This window comes from Babylonia areolata, chromosome 3, assembly GCF_041734735.1.
Source record: "Babylonia areolata isolate BAREFJ2019XMU chromosome 3, ASM4173473v1, whole genome shotgun sequence".
NCBI classification, from domain to species: domain Eukaryota; kingdom Metazoa; phylum Mollusca; class Gastropoda; order Neogastropoda; family Buccinidae; genus Babylonia; species Babylonia areolata.
Window position 1 is genome coordinate 50,732,576 of NC_134878.1, and position 27,305 is coordinate 50,759,880.

The 27,305-nt window shown below is 44.4% G+C and overlaps 1 protein-coding gene across 1 annotated transcript in view; it reads right to left on the minus strand.

Annotated features, from left to right (window-relative positions):
- The window catches only part of LOC143280081 (uncharacterized), a 197,780-nt gene that overhangs the window by 19,310 nt on the left and 151,165 nt on the right, over nucleotides 1–27,305 (minus strand). Inside the window, 19 exon segments of the mRNA XM_076584590.1 lie at nucleotides 4,070–4,158; nucleotides 5,745–5,902; nucleotides 7,857–8,011; nucleotides 8,584–8,716; nucleotides 9,501–9,620; nucleotides 10,752–10,921; nucleotides 11,456–11,544; nucleotides 12,680–12,837; nucleotides 14,765–14,919; nucleotides 15,492–15,624; nucleotides 16,413–16,532; nucleotides 17,699–17,868; nucleotides 18,403–18,491; nucleotides 19,627–19,784; nucleotides 20,407–20,561; nucleotides 21,139–21,271; nucleotides 21,614–21,733; nucleotides 22,662–22,831; nucleotides 24,487–24,629. Coding sequence (XP_076440705.1) covers nucleotides 4,070–4,158; nucleotides 5,745–5,902; nucleotides 7,857–8,011; nucleotides 8,584–8,716; nucleotides 9,501–9,620; nucleotides 10,752–10,921; nucleotides 11,456–11,544; nucleotides 12,680–12,837; nucleotides 14,765–14,919; nucleotides 15,492–15,624; nucleotides 16,413–16,532; nucleotides 17,699–17,868; nucleotides 18,403–18,491; nucleotides 19,627–19,784; nucleotides 20,407–20,561; nucleotides 21,139–21,271; nucleotides 21,614–21,733; nucleotides 22,662–22,831; nucleotides 24,487–24,629 — 2,618 coding nt within the window.

Genomic DNA, 27,305 nt, shown 5'->3' on the forward strand with positions numbered 1-27,305 from the left:
TAAACAACAAAATGGTTATATTTTGTATCTTACACATAACACAGATTACATCTTTCTTTCCTTCCATTACATGACCAACATCGACTTGCCAATGACTCTGTCGTTGTTGATGCATACTGTGTATTTTTGTGTCTCGCATAACCCACCCGACACTGACATGGATTACAGGATCTTTAACGTGCGTATTCGATCTTCTGCCTGCTTATACACACGAAGGGGATTCAGCCACTAGCAGGGCTGCACATACGTTGACCTGGGAGAACAGCAAAATCTCCACCCTTTTACCCACCAGGCGCCGTTATTGAGATTTCATCCAAGGACCCTCTGATTGAAAGTCCAACACTTGAAGCACTTGGCAATTGTGACAATATCAAAAATAAATATTAATAAAAATCCTTAATTTGATTGAATCACTTGCCATGGACCTATTTTCTTTCTGAAAATTAAATTTTTGTATTTGTATTTGTATTTGTATTTCTTTTTATCACATCAGATTTCTCTGTGTGAAATTCGGGCTGCTCTCCCCAGGGAGAGCGCGTCGCTACACTACAGCGCCACCCATTTTTTTTGTTTTTTTTCTTGCGTGTAGTTTTATTTGTTTTTCCTATCGAAGTGGATTTTCCTACAGAATTTTGCCAGGAACAACACTTTGGTTGCTGTGGGTTCTTTTACGTGCGCTAAATGCATGCTGCACACAGGACCGGTTTATCGTCTCATCTGAATGACTAAAAAAAAGAAGAAGAAATGAAATAGCTGGGGCTATGAGGAAATGGACTCACGTGGTGAGGAAGTAGAGGACTGGATGATGGACAACAAGCTCATCCTCATCAACCATCCAGAGGACAAACCCACCTGCTACTCCAGAGCATGGAAGACCTGCTCAACACCAGATCTGGCCATCGCCACAGAAGAGGTTCAGCGACTCACCTCCAGAACAGTCAACACACAGCTAGGGGGAAGCGACCATCTGCCAGTCATCCTCAGCATTTCCAGCATAGGATGCACCCAGCACAGAATGGAACCCAGCTGGAACTTCAAACGAGCTAACTGGACTCTCTTCAAAGGAAAAGCAGACAACCTCTGCCAAGACATCAGTACCTCCAACAACCTCAACAACAATGTCAACCTTTTCAGCGATGCACTGCTGCGAGCAGCAAAGCAGTCCATCCCAAGAGGGAAACGCAGAAACTACAAGCCCTACTGGAGTGACACTCTGAAACAGCTCCATGCAGACCTAGACTCCGCCAGAGAAACCATGGAGCAGAGCCCCACTCCTGACAACATCCGGGAATACAACACCATCAAAGAAACCTTCCAACAGCAGAAGAGAACAGAGATACAGAGGAGCTGGAATGAGAAGACCAGCAGTCTCAACATGGAGAAGGACACCGGCAAGTTGTGGAACCTGACCAAGCTTCTGAACGAAGACACGGGCACCAGACACAGCAGAACTGTCATTGAGGAAAATGGCAAGCACCACGCGGGCAAGCAGGCAGCCAACATCCTTGCAGACTTTTACAGAGAGGGCAGCACCACAACACTCCCTGAAGCCCGAGTGCAGGAAGTCCAGAGGGAGATCAAGGAGAAGCTGAAACAGCAGAACCCGAGTCAGTCCATGATGACAGCCTTCTCCATGGCCGAACTCAGTGCAGCTATCAGGAAACTGAAGAAAAAGAAAGCCCCTGGGAAAGACGGCATCCCGAATGACATGATCAAGAACCTGGGACCTGTAGCCAGACAGAAGCTCCTCTTGATCATCAACCAGTCCTGGGACACAGGGAAACTTCCAGACCAGTGGAGAGAAGCCATCATCGTCCCCATCAGAAAGAAGCAGAAGGATAAGACTAAGAAGTCCAGCTATCGACCAATCAGCCTCCTGAGTTGTCTGGGCAAGGTGATGGAAAGGATGGTGAACACTCGACTCCTGAAACACCTTGAAGAAAACCACCTGCTCAGCAATACCCAATCAGCCTACAGAAAAAACCGCAGCACCGAAGACCAGCTGGTGTACCTTGCACAGGAGATAGAGACTGCCTTTCAAGAAAAGAAGAAGGTGCTTGCAGTCTTCGTGGACCTAACCAAGGCCTTCGACAAGGTCTGGAAGGCAGGACTTCTCCTGAAGCTCCTCAACAAGAAAGTGGAAGGGAAGATGTACCGCTGGATCCAGGATTTCCTCCAACACCGCAGGGCAAGGGTAAAACTCGACGGGAAAACCAGCCATCGGGTCACTCTACAGCAAGGTGTGCCGCAAGGAGGAGTCGTTTCCCCTACACTTTTCCTCATCTTCATCGACGACATCGCTGAGAAGATCTCCAAGCATGTCTCCAGAGCCCTCCACGCAGATGACTTTGCTGCCTGGAGTGCTGCGGAATACCTCACGTCCGCCAGCCACAGAATGCAGGAAGCACTCAACCACGTGGGAACATGGGCCTCTGCCTGGGGAGTAGACATCAACACCACCAAGACAGTCTCAGCAATCTTCTCGCTGTCACCGATGTCAGAAACCTCCCACCTCAAACTGAACGGAAAGCAGTTGAAACAGGATGACACGCCATTGTACCTGGGTGTGAAGCTCGACAAGCGATTGACATGGAACCCCCATCTCAAGGACATCGAGAGACGAGCAACCAGAAAACTGGCCATCCTGAAAAAACTCGCCGGGACCTCTTGGGGTGCCAACAGCAGCATACTGCAGAGGGTGTACACTGGAACTGTCAGGCCAACCCTGGAGTATGGCAGCACTGCCTGGGCCACGGCATCAGCAACCAACACAAGCCGCCTGAGCAAAGTTCAGAACGCAGGGCTACGGCTGATCACTGGCGGGATAAAGACGACTCCAGTTCAGGCGATGGAGAAACACACAGGCCTCCACCCACTCGAAGATAGACGAGAGGAAAAAGTCTTCATCCACAGCGAGAAGCTCCTGCGCATGCCAACTCACCCAATGCACGAAAAACTGAAGCACCCAACAAAGAACAGACTGAAGCGGACCAGCTTCAACCACCTCTCCAAGGCCCTGCACCGCCAACATGAAGACCTGCTGCCCTCGTCCCCTGCCGAGATGGAAACACTCCCCGACTTCGAGGAACCGGCCGACCAACTGGAAGGAGTCTCAATCATCACAAAAGTCCCTGGCATCGACCAAAAGGACTGCCAAGCCCCTCCCCTGCTGAAAGCTCTGACATTGGAGATGATTGAGACTTGGTACAACCCCAGCGAATGGACGCACGTCTTCACAGACGGATCCTCGGAGGGAGCGGTGAAGAATGGAGGAGCAGGCATCTTCATCAGGCACACAGATGGAAGACTGACCCCTGGAGCCTTCCCCACAGGAAGAATCTCCTCGAACTACAGAGTGGAGACAGCAGCACTACTCCATGCTGCACAAGGCCTCAGGACGTCAGTCAACCCACCACCAAAGATAGCCTTCTTCACTGACTGCAGATCTCTCCTGCAGGGACTCCAGTCAACCAGAAACGAACAGCAGCTGACAAACATCAAAGCAGCCCTTCATGACCTTTCAAAACGGTCGACTGTCACTGTTCAGTGGGTTCCTTCTCACTGTGGGGTCACGGGGAACGAAAAGGCCGATGCTCTCTCCAAGGCAGGCAGCAAAATGAAGCAGTTCAGCCACCCCGTGACCTACAGAGAGGCCAGGACCATCATCCACAACCGTTACCAGAACCAGTGGAAGAGAAGGCTGGGTGCAAACAGTGGTGTCGATCCAATCCACCAGCTCCAGAGACACCAGCAGACAGTCCTCTTCAGACTGAGAACTGGCCACTGCCAACTACTGAGTCACCTTCAAAGTATGAAGATCGCCCACACTGATGAGTGTCCATGTGGCACTGGACCCCAGACCCCTGAACACATCCTCCAACACTGCCCAACCCATGAAGCTCTACGGCGTCAAACCTGGCCAGGGGGCACAGAGCTACAGGCGCAGCTTTGGGGAGACCGCCACGACCTGGAGAAGACCGTGGGTTACATCGTGGCGACAGGGGTGACCGTCTGACACAGCCAAAAACATCGAACGCAGAAGAAGAAGAAGAATAAACAGATGACAAACCTGCAGGTTTCTGGGTCTCATCACGGACGACTTCGGCCAGAGTTAGTTCCCTTTCTATGGCACCGTCATCTTCATCCACGTCCAGCCACCTGCCAGTAAGTTCATAAACCTATGTCATAACTGACCTGAAAACACCTGTCACTGTGTTCATAAACCTATGTCATAACTGACCTGAAAACACCTGTCACTGTGTTCATAAACCTATGTCATAACTGACCTGAAACTTCTGTCAGTGTGTTCATAAACCTATGTCATAACTGACCTGAAAACTTCTGTCAGTGTGTTCATAAACCTATGTCATAACTGACCTGAAAACTGTCAGTGTGTTCATAAACCTATGTCATAACTGACCTGAAAACTGTCAGTGTGTTCATAAACCTATGTCATAACTGAACTGTTTACCTGTCACTGTGTTCATAAACCTATGTCATAACTGAACTGTTTAACTGTCACTGTGTTCATAAATCTATGTCATAACTGAACTGAAAACACCCATCAGTGTCAGCAACATGGCAACAGTTGTCAGTGTTCATAAACCTATGTCAGAACAACCTAAAAAAACAAGTTTAAGGACGGATGGATGTATCTACGTCCAGTCACCTGTCATTGTGTTTATTAACCTATATTATCATGTGAACTGAAAACAAAACAAAACAAACAAGTTCAAGGAAGTACTTGTATGCATGTATATATATATATGTTTGTGTGTCCAGCCACCTGTCACTGTCAGCTGCACAGCAACAACTGTCAAATATCATAAGACAAGTCATAATGAACTGAAAACTCAAATGTAACAATGTGCATATATATGGATGCACAAATGCCAGGATCACAAACACATACACAAGTGCTCACATATACCTCCATACAGAGGCATACATATACAGTTGTAAACACACACACTGAACACACACACGCGTGCTTACATACACATACACCCAGAGGTATACACATACATTTGCATGCACACACACATCATTATACACATACACCACTCGTGCAAACAGACACCCTGCATCGTTTGCAGTTTTGCTCATTCTGAGGCTCCCATTCACAGCTACAACCAGCTTCATCTGCTGTGGTCTCAGCTCCAGCAGTCCACAGGAAATATCAGTGTCTGACTGCCAGGAGGCCACACACCAGTGGAGACCCTGCACTGCTGCTGAGTCACTTCAGTGGTGTTCAGTTGTACCTTTTTCTGACTCAACATATGCAGGACACCACCTACAAAGCTCCCTACTGATGACAAACTGAGTAAGCATCCCTTCCAGAGTGGTGACTGTCACCAAATCCCTCCAACAACAGTCCTTTATGAATCAGCCGACACAGAAGACTTTGACAGCAACTCACTCCAAGCATGGAAGTGGAGGGGGATCAAAACTGAGGTCACCACGAGAGTGGAGCATGAAAGGCCACAGAATCTTGGGCACGTTTTTCTTTACTGATGATGAATGAGGATGATGATGATGACAATGCTGCTGTGGAGGTCCATTTTAAGCATGGGACCACATGACAAGGCTGTACTCTATGCTTCCTTTCATAATATATCCTAGTGTCAACCAGAACTGGGAGACACAGACACATGTATCTGCCTCACAACTTCCTGCCTCCCTTTTCTCATTAAGAAAAAAAAGAAAAGAAAAAAAATACACGTAGTATCTGTTCTTTTGCTTACCTTCCACAGTTGAAGACGTATTTCTCTGTTGCCCTCTCTGACAGTTTGACAGTGATGGTGTCCAGAAACCAGCCAGACCCCGCCCCCAGGCCGTCGTGACTGACAACCACTTTGTGCAGAGAGCCCAGGTCCACTGCCTCCAGTAGAAACACGTCACGCTGCACACAGCGAGGGATGGTCACTCACTGTGCACTGTACACATTTAAGTACAACATCACATGTTTCTGATGACCCCACATCCTTTGCTTCTGACTACCCCACAACCTATGTTTCTGATGACCCCACACCCTATGTTTCTGATGACCCCACATCCTGTGTTTCTGATGACCCTACATCCTTTGTTTCTGATGACCCTACACCCTGTGTTTCTGATGACCCTACATCCTGTGTTTCTGATGACCCCACATCCTGTGTTTCTGATGACCCCACATCCTGTGTTTCTGATGACCAATATCCTATGTTTCTGATGACCCCACATCCTTTGTTTCTGATGACCCTACATCCTATGTTTCTGACCCCACATCCTGTGTTTCTGATGACCCCACATCCTGTGTTTCTGATGACCCCACATCCTGTGTTTCTGATGACCCTACATCCTTTGTTTCTGATGACCCTACACCCTGTGTTTCTGATGACCCCACATCCTTTGTTTCTGATGACCCCACATCCTGTGTTTCTGATGACCCTACATCCTGTGTTTCTGATGACCCCACATCCTTTGTTTCTGATGACCCCACATCCTGTGTTTCTGATGACCCCACATCCTGTGTTTCTGATGACCAACACCCTATGTTTCTGATGACCCTACATCCTATGTTTCTGATGACCCCACATCCTGTGTTTCTGATGACCCTACACCCTATGTTTCTGATAACCCTACATCCTATGTTTCTGATGACCCCACATCCTGTGTTTCTGATGACCCTACATCCTATGTTTCTGATGACCCCACATCCTGTGTTTCTGATGACCCTACATCCTATGTTTCTGATGACCCCACATCCTATGTTTCTGATGACCCCACATCCTGTGTTTCTGATGACCAATATCCTATGTTTCTGATGACCCTACACCCTATGTTTCTGATGACCCTACATCCTTTGTTTCTGATGACCCCACATCCTATGTTTCTGATGACCCCACATCCTGTGTTTCTGATGACCAATATCCTATGTTTCTGATGACCCTACATCCTTTGTTTCTGATGACCCCACACCCTATGTTTCTGATGACCAACACCTTATGTTTCTGATGACCCCACATCCTGTGTTTCTGATGACCACACCCCCTCCTATGTTTCTGATGACCCCACATCCTGTGTTTCTGATGACCACACCCCCTCCTATGTTTCTGATGACCCTGCATCCTATGTTTCTGATGACCCCACACCCTATGTTTCTGATGACCCCACACCCTCCTATGTTTCTGATGACCCCACATCCTGTGTTTCTGATGACCACACCCCCTCCTATGTTTCTGATGAGCCTGCATCCTATGTTTCTGATGACCCCACACCCTCCTATGTTTCTGATGACCCCACACCCTCCTATGTTTCTGATGACACTACATCCTATGTTTCTGATGACCCCACACCCTATGTTTCTGATGACCCCACACCCTCCTATGTTTCTGATGACCCCACACCCTCCTATGTTTCTGATGACCCCACACCCTCCTATGTTTCTGATGACCCTACATCCTATGTTTCTGATGACCCCACATCCTAATTTCCTGACGACTCCACATCCTATGTTTCTGACGACCCCACATCCTATGTTTCGGATGACCCCACATCCGATGACCCCACATCCTATGTTTCGGATGACCCCACATCCTATGTTTCTGATGACCAACATCCTAGTTACAGAAACAAACTGGTTTTTCCAGCACAGCATCATACAAGAAACACAGCATGATACATGCTAACCCAATACAACCCCATACAACAAAAAAGGGCCCTGGTTTTTCTTTGTGGTTGTCATTTTCCCATAACACATCAGTGGCTGTAATGGTCATCAATTTTTATGTATTTTGTATTAAATACAACTATTCTGGAATGTTGGCACGTGTGCACCACCCCACACAACATCACACACAACAACTATTTCTCACCATGCTGTTTTCAAACATTTTGCCGGCAGTCCTGGTGCCATGCAGGTGACGTTTGCCAGTGTCCCCACGGTCACCAAAGATCTGCAGGTAGACATTGGCGTCAGTGCCGGCACCAAACTTGTCCCCGGTGAACACCTCCACACAGTAGTCATGGACTGAACAAGGAAACACAACACAGAAATACATGTCAAACATTTTCAACAGCAACCATATCAAACACTAAAAGCTGTGTACAGTTCAAGAATATAGAATCAGACAAAATTGTTGTGTCCACTGACCATCTGGAGCACAAGTCCCAAGGAATACAAAGATGACATGAAATATATTTTTCTTCCTGTGCCTGACCAGTACTCTTGGTGTCTAATGCTGACCAACCTCCCCCTTTTTTTTTAATATTTAATTTATATCTTAGTTTTTTGCTTTTCAACATTTATTGACAAAATGTTTTATGTAATTTTTTTTAACAAGGTTTGAACACACTTCTGGCGATTTTTTTTCATCTGTCACAGCCTAAAGGTAAGGTTTCAAGAGATAACAATTATGATTCAACTGTTCAATGATTCAAATAATACTTTTGATTCAGAAATTTACTGTTCAAATCTAAGATATAATATTGAGCTAAAGCCAGCAAGCAGAAACAGCACTGAAAACAGCAGCACTGGGGAGAACTAGGATGCAGGGAGAACAGAAGCAGCCACACATGTGGTGTGGAGGGAGATGCACTCACGGGGTAGCATGTCTTTCTCGTCTCTCTGGTGGACAGGGAACTCTCTCCAGTGGTCGCTGTGCTCGTCGATACGCAGCCACTTGTGGGCTTCAAACACGTACTGCTGACCACTGCTCACCTCTTCCACCTTGATCTGTAATCAGTGTGTGGGGGGGTCAGAATTTGGTTCTTTATCCTTAATCTGCAATTAGCATTTTGGTCAGGTAAAGAACTAGGTGCTTTAAAAAAACCAGCGGTTTCTAAATGTATACATAGAAATGTAAAAAGTCAATTGAAAGAATGAGAAAAATGTGTGAATGATCTGTTGAAACATGCTTAAAAGATTTTGTTTTAATTTGTCATATACATGACCACCACATCCAAACAGCTGGAATATCAGTCGTTACAACTTACGTTTTGGCCATAATGTAAAACAAGAGATGTACTGAGAACAGCCTGCCCTACCTGTTGTTCCTGTCCCAGGAAATCAATGTCAGAGACAGAGAATGAGAGAAACTTGTAGAGAGATGGAGACAGAATGAATGAATGAATGAATGAATGGTTTATTCATATAGGCCATTGCCCCTCATGAAAGGGTGTCAGAAAAAACATATTTGAGAAGAAAAAAATAGTATAAAATAAACAAGACAAAAACAAGCCAGAGAGAGGGACACACACACACACACACACACACACACACACAGAGGACATAGACAGGACAGACAGAACACATGTACATCTGTAAACATGTGAGTGAAACAATCAGAAATGTGGTGACAAAAAGAAAAAATACAGAAGAATAAAAAGAGTGACAGAAAACAGAAATTTCTCAGCAAACAATTTTCAGAAGGCACAAATGCTGTGTATGTTATGACGCTGTGTGAGTGACAAAGACTTCAAAGGCACCAGAAACACCTGAGGGAACACTGGGGACTGACCCTTTCCAGGAACCAGGATGGGCCCTGAGCAAAGTTGGAGTACCAGGTCAGATCGTGGCCTTCATCAGGGAACCCCACTCGCACCTTGTACACCTTGCCCACATCCACCTGTGTCTCCACCTGAACCATCACATCCACATGGACACTTGTCATGGAACAGTTATATCAACATGGACACTTGTCACGTCACAGTGGTTACATCAACACGGACACTTGTCACGTCACAGTGGTTACATCAACATGGACACTTGTCATGTCACAGTGGTTACATCAACATGGACACTTGTCATGGCACAGTGGTTACATCAACATGGACACTTGTCACGTCACAGTGGTTACATCAACATGGACACTTGTCACGTCACAGTGGTTACATCAACATGGACACTTGTCATGTCACAGTGGTTACATCCACATGGACACTTGTCATGTCACAGTGGTTACATCCACATGGACACTTGTCATGTCACAGTGGTTACATCAACATGGACACCTGTCACATCACAGTGGTTACAGCAAATGGACACTTGTCATGACACAATGGTTACACCCACATGGACACTTGTCATGTCACAGTGGTTACATCAATATGGACACTTGTCATGGCACAGTGGTTACATCAACATGGACACTTGTCATGGCACAGTGGTTACATCAACATGGACACTTGTCATGGCACAGTGGTTACATCAACATGGACATTTGCTTTAACCAATTTATAGTGGCTGACTTTTAACTCTTTCACCACCAAAGGCAACTTCCAGGGGTCATGTTAAATGGACCGTTTTTCACATTGTCACAAAGCTTGACAGCTGCAGTCAGTTTCCCACCAATGGAACAATGACTAACCTTTACTCACTGACCCAGTTTGCAGTGAACAAGTCCACTATGTTGCTGTGATGTGAACCGAAGCTTGGATGCTCTCCAAAATATTTGGCGCTGGTGAGTCTTTTTCACACAGAAACTTCAAGGCGAAGGGTGCTAGGTTTGAATCTTGGCCAGTTGGAGTGAATGTGTGATTGTGTTCAGTAAGTGTCAGAGGGTGAGTGTTTGAAAGAAATGGAAAGTGTGTGTTTGTGTGTGTGTGTGTGTGTGTGCTGAAAAATGTTTGAGCTTTTGACTCTATTTTCCAACATACCTACATTTGCCATGCTGAAAAATAACAATACTTTTGTACAAAGAACAAAAGCAAACCACAGTCTCTCTCCAAGCATTATTTCTCGAAACAACAACACTGAAAAGAGCAGAAACCTCAAAGTCCTGGGTCTGTCCTTCAGTGAAGCGGAAGGTCAGCTGTGAGGTATGACCAATCTGCAGTGGTTCTGTGTGTCCCTTGTCCCCGTACAGAACTAGCACCATGGGGCTACTGGTGCCCTGGTTCGCTTCTGACCCCGTTGTGGTCCATACTCGCCACTTGTGACCTGCACACACAACACACATGCATACATTACACAATTACAACAGTAACAATGATGATGACAGTGACAACAGCGAAGAAACAACAATGATGATGATGACAGTGACAACTGCAAAGACAACAATAACAATGACGATGACAGTGTCAACAGTGATGAAACAACAACGATGATGATGACAGTAATGACAACAAAGATAATGAATGATGACAGAGACAACAACGAAGACAACAAGAAGATGATGGCAATGACAACACTGATGTAGACAATGGCAATAGTGATGAATATTAGAGTGACAACAGCGATGACAACAATGACAATGATGATTAGAATAGTGACAACAGCGATGACAACAATAATGACAATGAACATGATAACAATAATAATGATGACAGTGACAACAGCAAAGACAACAACAATTATGACAATTATAGTGACAATGATGATGATGATCATGATGATGATGATAATGACGATGGTGATAATGACAATGATGATGAAGACAGAGAAGTGGTCAGACAGACGTCTAGATAGACTGACCTGCAGGACCCTGGGTCTCATCACTGACGACACCGGCCAGAGTTAGTTCCCTTTCTATGGCACCGTCGTCTTCATCCACGTCCAACCACCTGTCAGTGTGAGCAACATGGTAACAAGTGTCAGCAGCATGGCAACAAGTGTCAGCAGCATGGCAACAAGTGTCAGCAGCATGGCAACATGGCAACAACTGTCAGCAGCATGGCAACAACTGTCAGTGTCAGCAACATGGCAACAACTGTCAGTGTCAGCAATAAGGCAACAACTGTCAGCTGTAGTCATTTGCATAAGTCATAATGTACTGAAAACACACATATAAGGATGTGCATATATGTATGCAAAAATGCTTGGATCACAGACCTATACACATACAAGTACACACATACATATGCATACAGAGACATACACATACACTTGTATGCACACACACAAACACACACACTGATAACAAACACAAGTGCACACATACATACAGAGGCATACATTTACACTTGCATGTGCACACACATGATTATACAATTACACCACACAGACGCACAAACACACTTTTCTGCTGTCCCCACCACCTGCATCACTTGCAGTTTTGCTCATTCTGAGGCTCCCATTCACAGCTACAACCCGCTTCATCTGCTGTGGTCTCAGCTCCAGCAGTCCACAGGAAATATCACTGTCTGGCTTCCAGGAGGCCACACACCAGTGGAGACCCTGCACTGCTCACTTCAGTGGTGTTCACTGGCACTGATTCTGATTCAACATATGCAGGATACCACCTACTAAACTCCCCGCTGATGACAATGATCTCTTCGTTGTGGAGCCAGACTGAGTAAGCACCCCTCTCCACAGTGCCACCACATCCCTGCAGTGTCCATCCCCCAATGGATCTGCTGACATGGAAGACCCTGACAGAAACTCACCCCGAGCATGGAAGTTGAGGGGGATAGAAACTGAGGTCAGCATTGCAGCTGAGCATGAAAGGCCACAGAATCTTGGACAATTTTTTCTTTGATGATGAACGAGGAGGAGGATGATGGTAACTATGCTGTTACGACAGTCAATTGGGACTACATGACAAGGCTGTACTCTATGCTTCCTTTCATGATATATCCTGGTTTGAACCAGTCCTGAGAGACACTGACACCTGTATCTGCCTCACAACTTCCTGCCTCCACTTTCTCATTAAGAAAAAAAAAAAGAAAAGAAAAAAGCAGCATCTGTGCTTTTGCTTACCTTCCACAGTTGAAGACGTATTTCTCTGTTGCCCTCTCTGACAGTTTGACAGTGATAGTGTCCAGAAACCAGCCAGACCCCGCCCCCAGGCCGTCGTGACTGACAACCACTTTGTGCAGAGAGCCCAGGTCCACTGCCTCCAGTAGAAACACGTCACGCTGCACATAGCGAGGGATGGTCACTCACTGTGCACTGTACACATTTAAGTACAACATCACATGTTTCTGATGACCCCACATCCTTTGCTTCTGACTACCCCACAACCTATGTTTCTGATGACCCCACACCCTATGTTTCTGATGACCCCACATCCTGTGTTTCTGATGACCCTACATCCTTTGTTTCTGATGACCCTACACCCTGTGTTTCTGATGACCCTACATCCTGTGTTTCTGATGACCCCACATCCTGTGTTTCTGATGACCCCACATCCTGTGTTTCTGATGACCAATATCCTATGTTTCTGATGACCCCACATCCTTTGTTTCTGATGACCCTACATCCTATGTTTCTGACCCCACATCCTGTGTTTCTGATGACCCCACATCCTGTGTTTCTGATGACCCCACATCCTGTGTTTCTGATGACCCTACATCCTTTGTTTCTGATGACCCTACACCCTGTGTTTCTGATGACCCCACATCCTTTGTTTCTGATGACCCCACATCCTGTGTTTCTGATGACCCTACATCCTGTGTTTCTGATGACCCCACATCCTTTGTTTCTGATGACCCCACATCCTGTGTTTCTGATGACCCCACATCCTGTGTTTCTGATGACCAACACCCTATGTTTCTGATGACCCTACATCCTATGTTTCTGATGACCCCACATCCTGTGTTTCTGATGACCCTACACCCTATGTTTCTGATGACCCTACATCCTATGTTTCTGATGACCCCACATCCTGTGTTTCTGATGACCCTACATCCTATGTTTCTGATGACCCCACATCCTGTGTTTCTGATGACCCTACATCCTATGTTTCTGATGACCCCACATCCTATGTTTCTGATGACCCCACATCCTGTGTTTCTGATGACCAATATCCTATGTTTCTGATGACCCTACACCCTATGTTTCTGATGACCCTACATCCTTTGTTTCTGATGACCCCACATCCTATGTTTCTGATGACCCCACATCCTGTGTTTCTGATGACCAATATCCTATGTTTCTGATGACCCTACATCCTTTGTTTCTGATGACCCCACACCCTATGTTTCTGATGACCAACACCTTATGTTTCTGATGACCCCACATCCTGTGTTTCTGATGACCACACCCCCTCCTATGTTTCTGATGACCCCACATCCTGTGTTTCTGATGACCACACCCCCTCCTATGTTTCTGATGACCCTGCATCCTATGTTTCTGATGACCCCACACCCTATGTTTCTGATGACCCCACACCCTCCTATGTTTCTGATGACCCCACATCCTGTGTTTCTGATGACCACACCCCCTCCTATGTTTCTGATGACCCTGCATCCTATGTTTCTGATGACCCCACACCCTCCTATGTTTCTGATGACCCCACACCCTCCTATGTTTCTGATGACACTACATCCTATGTTTCTGATGACCCCACACCCTATGTTTCTGATGACCCCACACCCTCCTATGTTTCTGATGACCCCACACCCTCCTATGTTTCTGATGACCCTACATCCTATGTTTCTGATGACCCCACATCCTAATTTCCTGACGACTCCACATCCTATGTTTCTGACGACCCCACATCCTATGTTTCGGATGACCCCACATCCGATGACCCCACATCCTATGTTTCGGATGACCCCACATCCTATGTTTCTGATGACCAACATCCTAGTTACAGAAACAAACTGGTTTTTCCAGCACAGCATCATACAAGAAACACAGCATGATACATGCTAACCCAATACAACCCCATACAACAAAAAAGGGCCCTGGTTTTTCTTTGTGGTTGTCATTTTCCCATAACACATCAGTGGCTGTAATGGTCATCAATTTTTATGTATTTTGTATTAAATACAACTATTCTGGAATGTTGGCACGTGTGCACCACCCCACACAACATCACACACAACAACTATTTCTCACCATGCTGTTTTCAAACATTTTGCCGGCAGTCCTGGTGCCATGCAGGTGACGTTTGCCAGTGTCCCCACGGTCACCAAAGATCTGCAGGTAGACATTGGCGTCAGTGCCGGCACCAAACTTGTCCCCGGTGAACACCTCCACACAGTAGTCATGGACTGAACAAGGAAACACAACACAGAAATACATGTCAAACATTTTCAACAGCAACCATATCAAACACTAAAAGCTGTGTACAGTTCAAGAATATAGAATCAGACAAAATTGTTGTGTCCACTGACCATCTGGAGCACAAGTCCCAAGGAATACAAAGATGACATGAAATATATTTTTCTTCCTGTGCCTGACCAGTACTCTTGGTGTCTAATGCTGACCAACCTCCCCCTTTTTTTTTAATATTTAATTTATATCTTAGTTTTTTGCTTTTCAACATTTATTGACAAAATGTTTTATGTAATTTTTTTTAACAAGGTTTGAACACACTTCTGGCGATTTTTTTTCATCTGTCACAGCCTAAAGGTAAGGTTTCAAGAGATAACAATTATGATTCAACTGTTCAATGATTCAAATAATACTTTTGATTCAGAAATTTACTGTTCAAATCTAAGATATAATATTGAGCTAAAGCCAGCAAGCAGAAACAGCACTGAAAACAGCAGCACTGGGGAGAACTAGGATGCAGGGAGAACAGAAGCAGCCACACATGTGGTGTGGAGGGAGATGCACTCACGGGGTAGCATGTCTTTCTCGTCTCTCTGGTGGACAGGGAACTCTCTCCAGTGGTCGCTGTGCTCGTCGATACGCAGCCACTTGTGGGCTTCAAACACGTACTGCTGACCACTGCTCACCTCTTCCACCTTGATCTGTAATCAGTGTGTGGGGGGGTCAGAATTTGGTTCTTTATCCTTAATCTGCAATTAGCATTTTGGTCAGGTAAAGAACTAGGTGCTTTAAAAAAACCAGCGGTTTCTAAATGTATACATAGAAATGTAAAAAGTCAATTGAAAGAATGAGAAAAATGTGTGAATGATCTGTTGAAACATGCTTAAAAGATTTTGTTTTAATTTGTCATATACATGACCACCACATCCAAACAGCTGGAATATCAGTCGTTACAACTTACGTTTTGGCCATAATGTAAAACAAGAGATGTACTGAGAACAGCCTGCCCTACCTGTTGTTCCTGTCCCAGGAAATCAATGTCAGAGACAGAGAATGAGAGAAACTTGTAGAGAGATGGAGACAGAATGAATGAATGAATGAATGAATGGTTTATTCATATAGGCCATTGCCCCTCATGAAAGGGTGTCAGAAAAAACATATTTGAGAAGAAAAAAATAGTATAAAATAAACAAGACAAAAACAAGCCAGAGAGAGGGACACACACACACACACACACACACACACACACACACAGAGGACATAGACAGGACAGACAGAACACATGTACATCTGTAAACATGTGAGTGAAACAATCAGAAATGTGGTGACAAAAAGAAAAAATACAGAAGAATAAAAAGAGTGACAGAAAACAGAAATTTCTCAGCAAACAATTTTCAGAAGGCACAAATGCTGTGTATGTTATGACGCTGTGTGAGTGACAAAGACTTCAAAGGCACCAGAAACACCTAAGGGAACACTGGGGACTGACCCTTTCCAGGAACCAGGATGGGCCCTGAGCAAAGTTGGAGTACCAGGTCAGATCGTGGCCTTCATCAGGGAACCCCACTCGCACCTTGTACACCTTGCCCACATCCACCTGTGTCTCCACCTGAACCATCACATCCACATGGACACTTGTCATGGAACAGTTATATCAACATGGACACTTGTCACGTCACAGTGGTTACATCAACACGGACACTTGTCACGTCACAGTGGTTACATCAACATGGACACTTGTCATGTCACAGTGGTTACATCAACACGGGCACTTGTCATGGCACAGTGGTTACATCAACATGGACACTTGTCACGTCACAGTGGTTACATCAACACGGACACTTGTCACGTCACAGTGGTTACATCAACATGGACACTTGTCATGTCACAGTGGTTACATCCACATGGACACTTGTCACGTCACAGTGGTTACATCCACATGGACACTTGTCATGTCACAGTGGTTACATCCACATGGACACTTGTCATGTCACAGTGGTTACATCAACATGGACACCTGTCACATCACAGTGGTTACAGCAAATGGACACTTGTCATGACACAATGGTTACACCCACATGGACACTTGTCATGTCACAGTGGTTACATCAATATGGACACTTGTCATGGCACAGTGGTTACATCAACATGGACACTTGTCATGGCACAGTGGTTACATCAACATGGACACTTGTCATGGCACAGTGGTTACATCAACATGGACATTTGCTTTAACCAATTTATAGTGGCTGACTTTTAACTCTTTCACCACCAAAGGCAACTTCCAGGGGTCATGTTAAATGGACCGTTTTTCACATTGTCACAAAGCTTGACAGCTGCAGTCAGTTTCCCACCAATGGAACAATGACTAACCTTTACTCACTGACCCAGTTTGCAGTGAACAAGTCCACTATGTTGCTGTGATGTGAACCGAAGCTTGGATGCTCTCCAAAATATTTGGCGCTGGTGAGTCTTTTTCACACAGAAACTTCAAGGCGAAGGGTGCTAGGTTTGAATCTTGGCCAGTTGGAGTGAATGTGTGATTGTGTTCAGTAAGTGTCAGAGGGTGAGTGTTTGAAAGAAATGGAAAGTGTGTGTTTGTGTGTGTGTGTGTGTGTGTGCTGAAAAATGTTTGAGCTTTTGACTCTATTTTCCAACATACCTACATTTGCCATGCTGAAAAATAACAATACTTTTGTACAAAGAACAAAAGCAAACCACAGTCTCTCTCCAAGCATTATTTCTCGAAACAACAACACTGAAAAGAGCAGAAACCTCAAAGTCCTGGGTCTGTCCTTCAGTGAAGCGGAAGGTCAGCTGTGAGGTATGACCAATCTGCAGTGGTTCTGTGTGTCCCTTGTCCCCGTACAGAACTAGCACCATGGGGCTACTGGTGCCCTGGTTCGCTTCTGACCCCGTTGTGGTCCATACTCGCCACTTGTGACCTGCACACACAACACACATGCATACATTACACAATTACAACAGTAACAATGATGATGACAGTGACAACAGCGAAGAAACAACAATGATGATGATGACAGTGACAACTGCAAAGACAACAATAACAATGACGATGACAGTGTCAACAGTGATGAAACAACAACGATGATGATGACAGTAATGACAACAAAGATAATGAATGATGACAGAGACAACAACGAAGACAACAAGAAGATGATGGCAATGACAACACTGATGTAGACAATGGCAATAGTGATGAATATTAGAGTGACAACAGCGATGACAACAATGACAATGATGATTAGAATAGTGACAACAGCGATGACAACAATAATGACAATGAACATGATAACAATAATAATGATGACAGTGACAACAGCAAAGACAACAACAATTATGACAATTATAGTGACAATGATGATGATGATCATGATGATGATGATAATGACGATGGTGATAATGACAATGATGATGAAGACAGAGAAGTGGTCAGACAGACGTCTAGATAGACTGACCTGCAGGACCCTGGGTCTCATCACTGACGACACCGGCCAGAGTTAGTTCCCTTTCTATGGCACCGTCGTCTTCATCCACGTCCAACCACCTGTCAGTGTGAGCAACATGGTAACAAGTGTCAGCAGCATGGCAACAAGTGTCAGCAGCATGGCAACAAGTGTCAGCAGCATGGCAACATGGCAACAACTGTCAGCAGCATGGCAACAACTGTCAGTGTCAGCAACATGGCAACAACTGTCAGTGTCAGCAATAAGGCAACAACTGTCAGCTGTAGTCATTTGCATAAGTCATAATGTACTGAAAACACACATATAAGGATGTGCATATATGTATGCAAAAATGCTTGGATCACAGACCTATACACATACAAGTACACACATACATATGCATACAGAGACATACACATACACTTGTATGCACACACACAAACACACACACTGATAACAAACACAAGTGCACACATACATACAGAGGCATACATTTACACTTGCATGTGCACACACATGATTATACAATTACACCACACAGACGCACAAACACACTTTTCTGCTGTCCCCACCACCTGCATCACTTGCAGTTTTGCTCATTCTGAGGCTCCCATTCACAGCTACAACCCGCTTCATCTGCTGTGGTCTCAGCTCCAGCAGTCCACAGGAAATATCACTGTCTGGCTTCCAGGAGGCCACACACCAGTGGAGACCCTGCACTGCTCACTTCAGTGGTGTTCACTGGCACTGATTCTGATTCAACATATGCAGGATACCACCTACTAAACTCCCCGCTGATGACAATGATCTCTTCGTTGTGGAGCCAGACTGAGTAAGCACCCCTCTCCACAGTGCCACCACATCCCTGCAGTGTCCATCCCCCAATGGATCTGCTGACATGGAAGACCCTGACAGAAACTCACCCCGAGCATGGAAGTTGAGGGGGATAGAAACTGAGGTCAGCATTGCAGCTGAGCATGAAAGGCCACAGAATCTTGGACAATTTTTTCTTTGATGATGAACGAGGAGGAGGATGATGGTAACTATGCTGTTACGACAGTCAATTGGGACTACATGACAAGGCTGTACTCTATGATTCCTTTCATGATATATCCTGGTTTGAACCAGTCCTGAGAGACACTGACACCTGTATCTGCCTCACAACTTCCTGCCTCCACTTTCTCATTAAGAAAAAAAAAAAGAAAAGAAAAAAGCAGCATCTGTGCTTTTGCTTACCTTCCACAGTTGAAGACGTATTTCTCTGTTGCCCTCTCTGACAGTTTGACAGTGATAGTGTCCAGAAACCAGCCAGACCCCGCCCCCAGGCCGTCGTGACTGACGACCACTTTGTGCAGAGAGCCCAGGTCCACTGCCTCCAGTAGAAACACGTCACGCTGCACACAGCGAGGGATGGTCACTCACTGTACACTGTCATGAAAGCCTGATTCTGCATCCCATGGTTTTGATGCCCGACCCTACAGCCTGTGATTTTTCTATGCTTGACCTTATCATCCTTGTTTCTGATGTCTGACCCTACCATCCTTGTTTCTGATGTCTGACCCTATCATCCTTGTTTCTGATGTCTGACCCTACATCCTATATTTCTGATATCTGATCCTACATCCTATATTTCTGATATCTGATCCTACATCCTATATTTCAATATTTCTGATGTCTGACCCTACATCCTATATTTCAATATTTCTGATGTCTGATCCTACATCCTATATTTCTGATGTCTGATCCTACATCCTGCATATCCGATACAACATTCTAGTTAGAGAAATAAGCTGGTGTTTTCAGCACAGCATTATACAAGAAACCCAGCACTGACCCAATACAAGCCTATATAACAAAAAGGTCTCCCATTTTTTTCTTCTGACACACAATCCGAGGCTTTAACATCCAGAATGGTCATCAGTTTTTACCTATTTTTGTATGAAATACAGCTGTTCTGGAATGGAAGGCATGAGTACATCACCCCACACAACATTACACACAACAACTATTTCTCACCATGCCGTTTTCAAACATTTTGCTGGCAGTCCTGGTGCCATGCAGGTGATGTTTGCCGGTGTCGCCACGATCACCAAAGATCTGCAGGTAGACATTGGCGTCAGTGCCGGCACCAAACTTGTCCCCGGTGAACACCTCCACACAGTAGTCATGGACTGAACAAGGAAACACAACACAGAAATACATGTCAAACACTTTCAACAGCAACCATATCAAACACACTAAAAGCAGTCCAAGCATCAGAATCAGATCAAACTGCTGTATCCATCGAACATCTGGAAGTCAAGATCGGAGGAACATGTAGACGCCATGGGATTTTTCTCCGTGTATCTTGACCAGTACTCTGGTATCCAATGTTGACAAACCTTTTCTTTTATCTTATTGGTTGCTTTTCAACATTCATTAACAAAAAGGCAAGGGACAAAATCTTGCATATTTCAAAGCTACCACTGCAACAAACTTAGCCGCCCTTCTGAGGGATGTCTTATTATGCATTTTGTCCCATCTATCACAACCTGAAGACAAGGTTTTGAGAGTCTAAAACTACAATTGAACTGTTCAACATTTGGAATAATACTTTCGATTCTGATATCTACTGTTCAAATCTAAGATATAATATTGAGCTAAAGCCAGCAAGCAGAAACAGCACTGAAAACAGCAGCACTGGGGAGAACTAGGATGCAGGGAGAACAGAAGCAGCCACACATGTGGTGTGGAGGGAGATGCACTCACGGGGTAGCATGTCTTTCTCGTCTCTCTGGTGGACAGGGAACTCTCTCCAGTGGTCGCTGTGCTCGTCGATACGCAGCCACTTGTGGGCTTCAAACACGTACTGCTGACCACTGCTCACCTCTTCCACCTTGATCTGTAATCAGTGTGTGTGTGTGTGTGGGGGGGGGGGGTTCAGAATTTGGTTTTTTAACCTTATCTGTAATCAGTGTTTGGGTCAAAGAACTGTGTACCAGAAAAAGCAGACAAACAACAACTGTTTCTAAATGCATGCAAACAAATATAAAAATTACAGACTGAAAGAATAACAACAAGTGAGTATATGTTTTCTAAATACATGCTTTAATTTTCTTTCTGTATTTAACTTCATCAGAAACACCTGGAAGATCAATTGTTACAACTGGTGTCTTGGCTATGAAGTAAAACATGAAACCCATTGAGAACACCAGAAACACCCAAGGGAACACTGGGGACTGACCCTTTCCAGGAACCAGGATGGGCCCTGAGCGAAGTCGGAGTACCAGGTCAGATCGTGGCCTTCATCAGGGAACCCCACTCGCACCTTGTACACCTTGCCCACATCCACCTGTGTCTCCACCTGAACCATCACATCCACATGGACACTTGCCATGTCACAGTGGTTACATCAATATGGACACTTGTCACGTCACAGTGGTTATATCAACATGGACACTTGTCATGTCACAGTGGTTATATCAACACGGACACTTGTCATGTCTCAGTGGTTACATCAACACGGACACTTGTCATGTCTCAGTGGTTACATCAACACGGACACTTGTCATGTCACAGTGGTTACATCAACATGGACACTTGTCATGTCACAGTGGTTATATCAAAATGGACACTTGTCACATCACAGTGGTTACATCAACACGGACACTTGTCATGTCACAGTGGTTACATCAACATGGATACTTGTCACGGAACAGTGGTTATATCCACATGGACACTTGTCATGTCACAGTGGTTATATCAACATGGACACTTGTCATGTCACAGTGGTTACATCAACATGGACACTTGTCATGGCACAGTGGTTACATCAACATGGATACTTGTCATGGAACAGTGGTTACATCAACATGGACACTTGTCATGGAACAGTGGTTACATCAACATCAAGGCACCTGGGTTTGAATCTTGATACTAGTGCCTTGAGGGTTTGAGTGAGTGTGAGATTGTTTGAGTGAGAGAGTGTGTGAATGCAAGTGAGAGAAAGAGGCAGACTCAGATGATTTATTCATTTAAGGCCACAGCCCATATGAACAGACAGACAGACAAAATGAGAAAGAGAGAGTGTGTGTGTGCGTGTGTGTGTGTACGTAAGTATATACACATGTGTGCACATGTTAAAAACAGAAGTGCATATAGATTCCATTCTCTGACACCCCTGAATTTTCCATGAATAAAAAAACATACTTTTTGTGCAAAGAACAGAAGCAAATCACAGTCTCTCTCCAAGCATTATTTCTCGAAACAACAACACTGAAAAGAGCAGAAACCTCAAAGTCCTGGGTCTGTCCTTCAGTGAAGCGGAAGGTCAGCTGTGAGGTATGACCAATCTGCAGTGGTTCTGTGTGCCCCTTGTCCCCGTACAGAACTAGCACCATGGGGCTACTGGTGCCCTGGTTCGCTTCTGACCCCGTTGTGGTCCATACTCGCCACTTGTGACCTGCACACACAAGACACACATGTTACTTCAAGTGTTTAAATGTTCAGGTTTGCATGATGTCCTTTTGACGATGCGCTGATCATTTCACATCGAGACACACAGTCAAAGCAGTGTTTATTTTATTTTATTTATTTATTTATTTTTTTATTACTTGTAGTCCATCTGACCACACAGAGCCATATCAGTCTGTAAAACTGTCAATGCTGATCCCATAGAACTTGAAAAACACAAAAAAAGACCCTGGAAAAGAAAGATAATAAGGCTTAAGTACCGTCACATTATGAACACCAACCTTGTATACACCTGTGACATTGACCATTCTGTCAATTTTCTGACAGAGATTTTAAAACGCCCCAACTAACTTGAATTCAAACATAATGAACAAGTCCAGAAAAAGACAAAAAAAAAGTATTCCAGGCTTTCCAGTAAAAACAAACAAACAGGTGAGTGGCCCAACAAGGCAGAAAGTAAGAAAGGGAAAGATGACAGAAAAGAAAGACCAGAAACAAAGAGAGAAAAAGAAAAGAGGAAATTTCTGACACAGAATTTCCAGAAGGTGGTGGGGAAACTCTTCATACTGCAAGAGCCCCCGGCATCCCCATGGGAGGGAGAGGGGGGTAGGGGAGGTTGGAAACTGACCACTTATATCATGCCTGACATGCTCATGTTTCTATCTTTCTTACCAGCCTGAAGAATACATATCATTTTATTCATGTAGAGATCTATTTGTTTATCTTTTCACTCATATAATCATCTATTATCTAAAATGAATCTTATCTATCTATGTATTAATTTATTAATTCATAACAGCCTGAAGACTACATACTTTTATTCATAGATACATTTATCTATTTATCTATTTATGTAATCATTAATCCTTTAGAAAATTAATCTGATGTATTTATGGGTTTTAGTTTATCTATTTATCTTGTTATTCATTCTTTTTTTTTCAACAACAACCAGAGTTCAGAATCATATTCAGAATACGACAAATGAAGTGGAGACAACAGCAAACAATAAAAAAAAAAAAATAAAAAAGAACAGCAAGGAATGAAATGAGATGGAGTATTAATGATGATGACATAAACTAGATATAAAAAAAGAGGCTGGAAAGCACTGATGTGAATGTCAGTACCAACAACAGAAATATCAAAGCACAAGTGATGTTGTTTATATATATCATTTCTATCCTTTCTCATCATTTCCAAATAAAGAAGGAGAATAGATAAATAACAAAAAACGGCAAACAAAAGTATGGGAGATAACTGAATTACACGATACAAACCCTTTTCAAACAGTACAAGCCCTTCTCTACAGGATGGGAGACAACTGGATATAAATCTTTTTTTCTGAAGGATGGGAAATAACCAAATAACCAGAAACAAACTCTTTTCTACACGACTGGGGGTAAATAAATAACTGAATACAAACCTTCTTTTATAGGATGGGTAAATAACTAAATAACCAGAAACAAACACTTTTATACAGGATGGGAGATAGCCAAATAACTGGATACAGACCCTTTTCTACATGACTGGGAAATAACTAAATAATTGGATACAAACCTTTTTCCACAGGATGGGAGACAACTAAATAATTGGATACAAACCCCTTTTCTACACAAATGGGAGATAACTCAATAACTGGGTACAAACCCTCTTCTACAGGAGTTGGGTCCCTTGATGAGGAAACCAACGGAGGAGCCAAGTCTTCGTCAGGCATGGGGGTGGGGGCTGGTTCGTCCATCAGTGTCAGTGTCCGCTCCGTGCGTCCGTCATCCTCTCCCGCGTCAAGCCATCTGCCCAGGGTTTACATCACACCGCCTTAAAGACCAACCATCTGCCCAGGGTTAACATCACACCGCTTTAAAGACCAGCCATCTGCCCAGGGTTTACATCACACCGCTTTAAAGACCAACCATCTGCCCAGGGTTTACATCACACTGCTTTAAAGACCAACCATCTGCCCAGGGTTTACATCACACCGCCTTAAAGACCAGCCATCTGCCCAGGGTTTACATCACACTGCTTTAAAGACCAACCATCTGCCCAGGGTTTACATCACACCGCCTTAAAGACCAGCCATCTGCCCAGGGTTAGCATCACACCGCTGTAAAGACCAGCCATCTGCCCAGGGTTAACATCACACCGCTTTAAAGACCAACCGTCTGCCCAGGGTTAACATCACACCACTTTAAAGACCAGCCATCTGCCCAGGGTTTACATCACACTGCTTTAAAGACCAACCATCTGCCCAGGGTTTACATCACACTGCTTTAAAGACCAACCATCTGCCCAGGGTTAACATCACACCGCTTTAAAGACCAGCCATCTGCCCAGGGTTTACATCACACCGCTTTAAAGACCAGCCATCTGCCCAGGGTTAACATCACACCGCTTTAAAGACCAACCATCTGCCCAGGGTTTACATCACACCGCTTTAAAGACCAGCCATCTGCCCAGGGTTTACATCACACCGCTGTAAAGACCAACCGTCTGCCCAGGGTTAACATCACACCGCTTTAAAGACCAACCGTCTGTTCAGAGTTAACATCACATCGCTTTAAAGACCAACCATCTGCTCAGTGTTAACATCACACCACTTTAAAGACCAACCATCTGTTCAGGGTTAACATCACACCGCTTTAAAGACCAACCATCTGTTCAGAGTTAATATCACACCGCTTTAAAGACCAACCATCTGCTCAGTGTTAACATCACACCGCTTTAAAGACCAACGATCTGTTCAGATTCAACATCACACCGCTTTAAAGACCAACCATCTGTTCAGAGTTAACATCACACCGCTTTAAAGACCAACCATCTGTTCAGAGTTAACATCACACCGCTTTAAAGACCAACCATCTGTTCAGATTTAACATTACACCGCTTTAAAGACCAACCATCTGTTCAGAGTTAACATCACACCACTTTAAAGACCAACCGTCTGTTCAGAGTTAAAATCACACCACTGTAAAGATACCAACCATCTGTTCAGATTTAACATCACACCGCTTTGAAGACCAACTGTCTGTTCAGAGTCAACATCACACAGCTTTAACCCTTTCACCGCCAAGCTCGCATTTATGCACAGGTGTGGTTGAGGACCCACGTCACTGAAAGGTGACCATTCATTGGTCTGTGATCCATGAACCTACTGCTCTTAATGTTTGGTGGTTGGATAGGCCATATTTTCTATACATCGCAGGGGGAATCCCCAGCTATTCTTAGCCACTGTCTTTTCTGTGTTTATACCACAAGGGAATTTTGTACTCTAAATTAACTGGCGGTGAAAGGGTTAAAGACCAACCATCTGCCCGGGGTTAACATCACACATCTTAATTATACAGGTGCTTGTGGCCTACCACTGGTTTCTGACTGAATACACTGACAGCTGTTTCAGGCACATGTGCTCCATGAGAAATCGATGATTCAGCCAATCGTTGGCAGTTTGTCAGTGATTCATAAACGATAGCTGTGGAGTTTCATTGTAAAGAGATTGCAAGAAAGCTGCTCTGGAAATGAGTGGTGCTCATCACCCTGGTTGCTCACATCACTGTTTGCTGGAAATTCAGCATTGTTTAACTAGTCCCCATCCGGAAGAAAACTGTGCACGTTCCCGAGAGGTCCTGGCCTTTCTGTGAGCCGTGTATGTTAGATGACAGCCACAGGGACGCCTAGTCACAACTGACTGAACAAATCTGCTTCGTGAATTCCTTAGGTCTTTTGCAGATGGCTGCTGAACACACACTCACACACACACACACACACACACCAATTGATAGATGTATTAATTAGGTGTACAAAATACTCTGCAGTGACCGGATTTCAAAGAGACAGTTAACAACAAACAATTACACATCCACATGACAGCGTAACTTAAGAAACGAACTAAAATAATTCAGTGATAAAAGACGACACTGTCAAAGTACAAAGTCACAAAAGCGACACTGTCAAAGTACGAAGTCATAAAAGCACGTTCACATGCACCAATACATGCACCCACACAAAAGATCAATTTATTGTACTGCATTGCATTGTATTACTCTTTTGTCACAACAGATTTCTCTGTGTCAAATTCAAGCTGCTCTCCGAAGGGAGAGCACATCACTACACTGAGAGCACCACTCTTCTTTCTTTAATAATTTTTTTTCTACCTGCAATTTTTGTTCGTTTCTTATTGAAGTGGATTTTTCTACAGAATTTTGCCAGTGTTTCTTTTACGTGTACTAAGTGCATGCTGCACACAGGACCTCAGTTCATCATCTCATCCGAATGACTAGCCTCCAGACCACCATTCAAGGTCTAGTGGAGTGGGGGGAAATACTGGAACTGGGATTCGAACCAGTGTGCTAAGATTCTCTTGCGGACTAGGCGGACGAATAACCACAAGGCCAACACTCCACATTTAAACACATCACAACAAAAGATATCACAACATTTTATAAACAAGTCAATGGACAGATCACAATCCC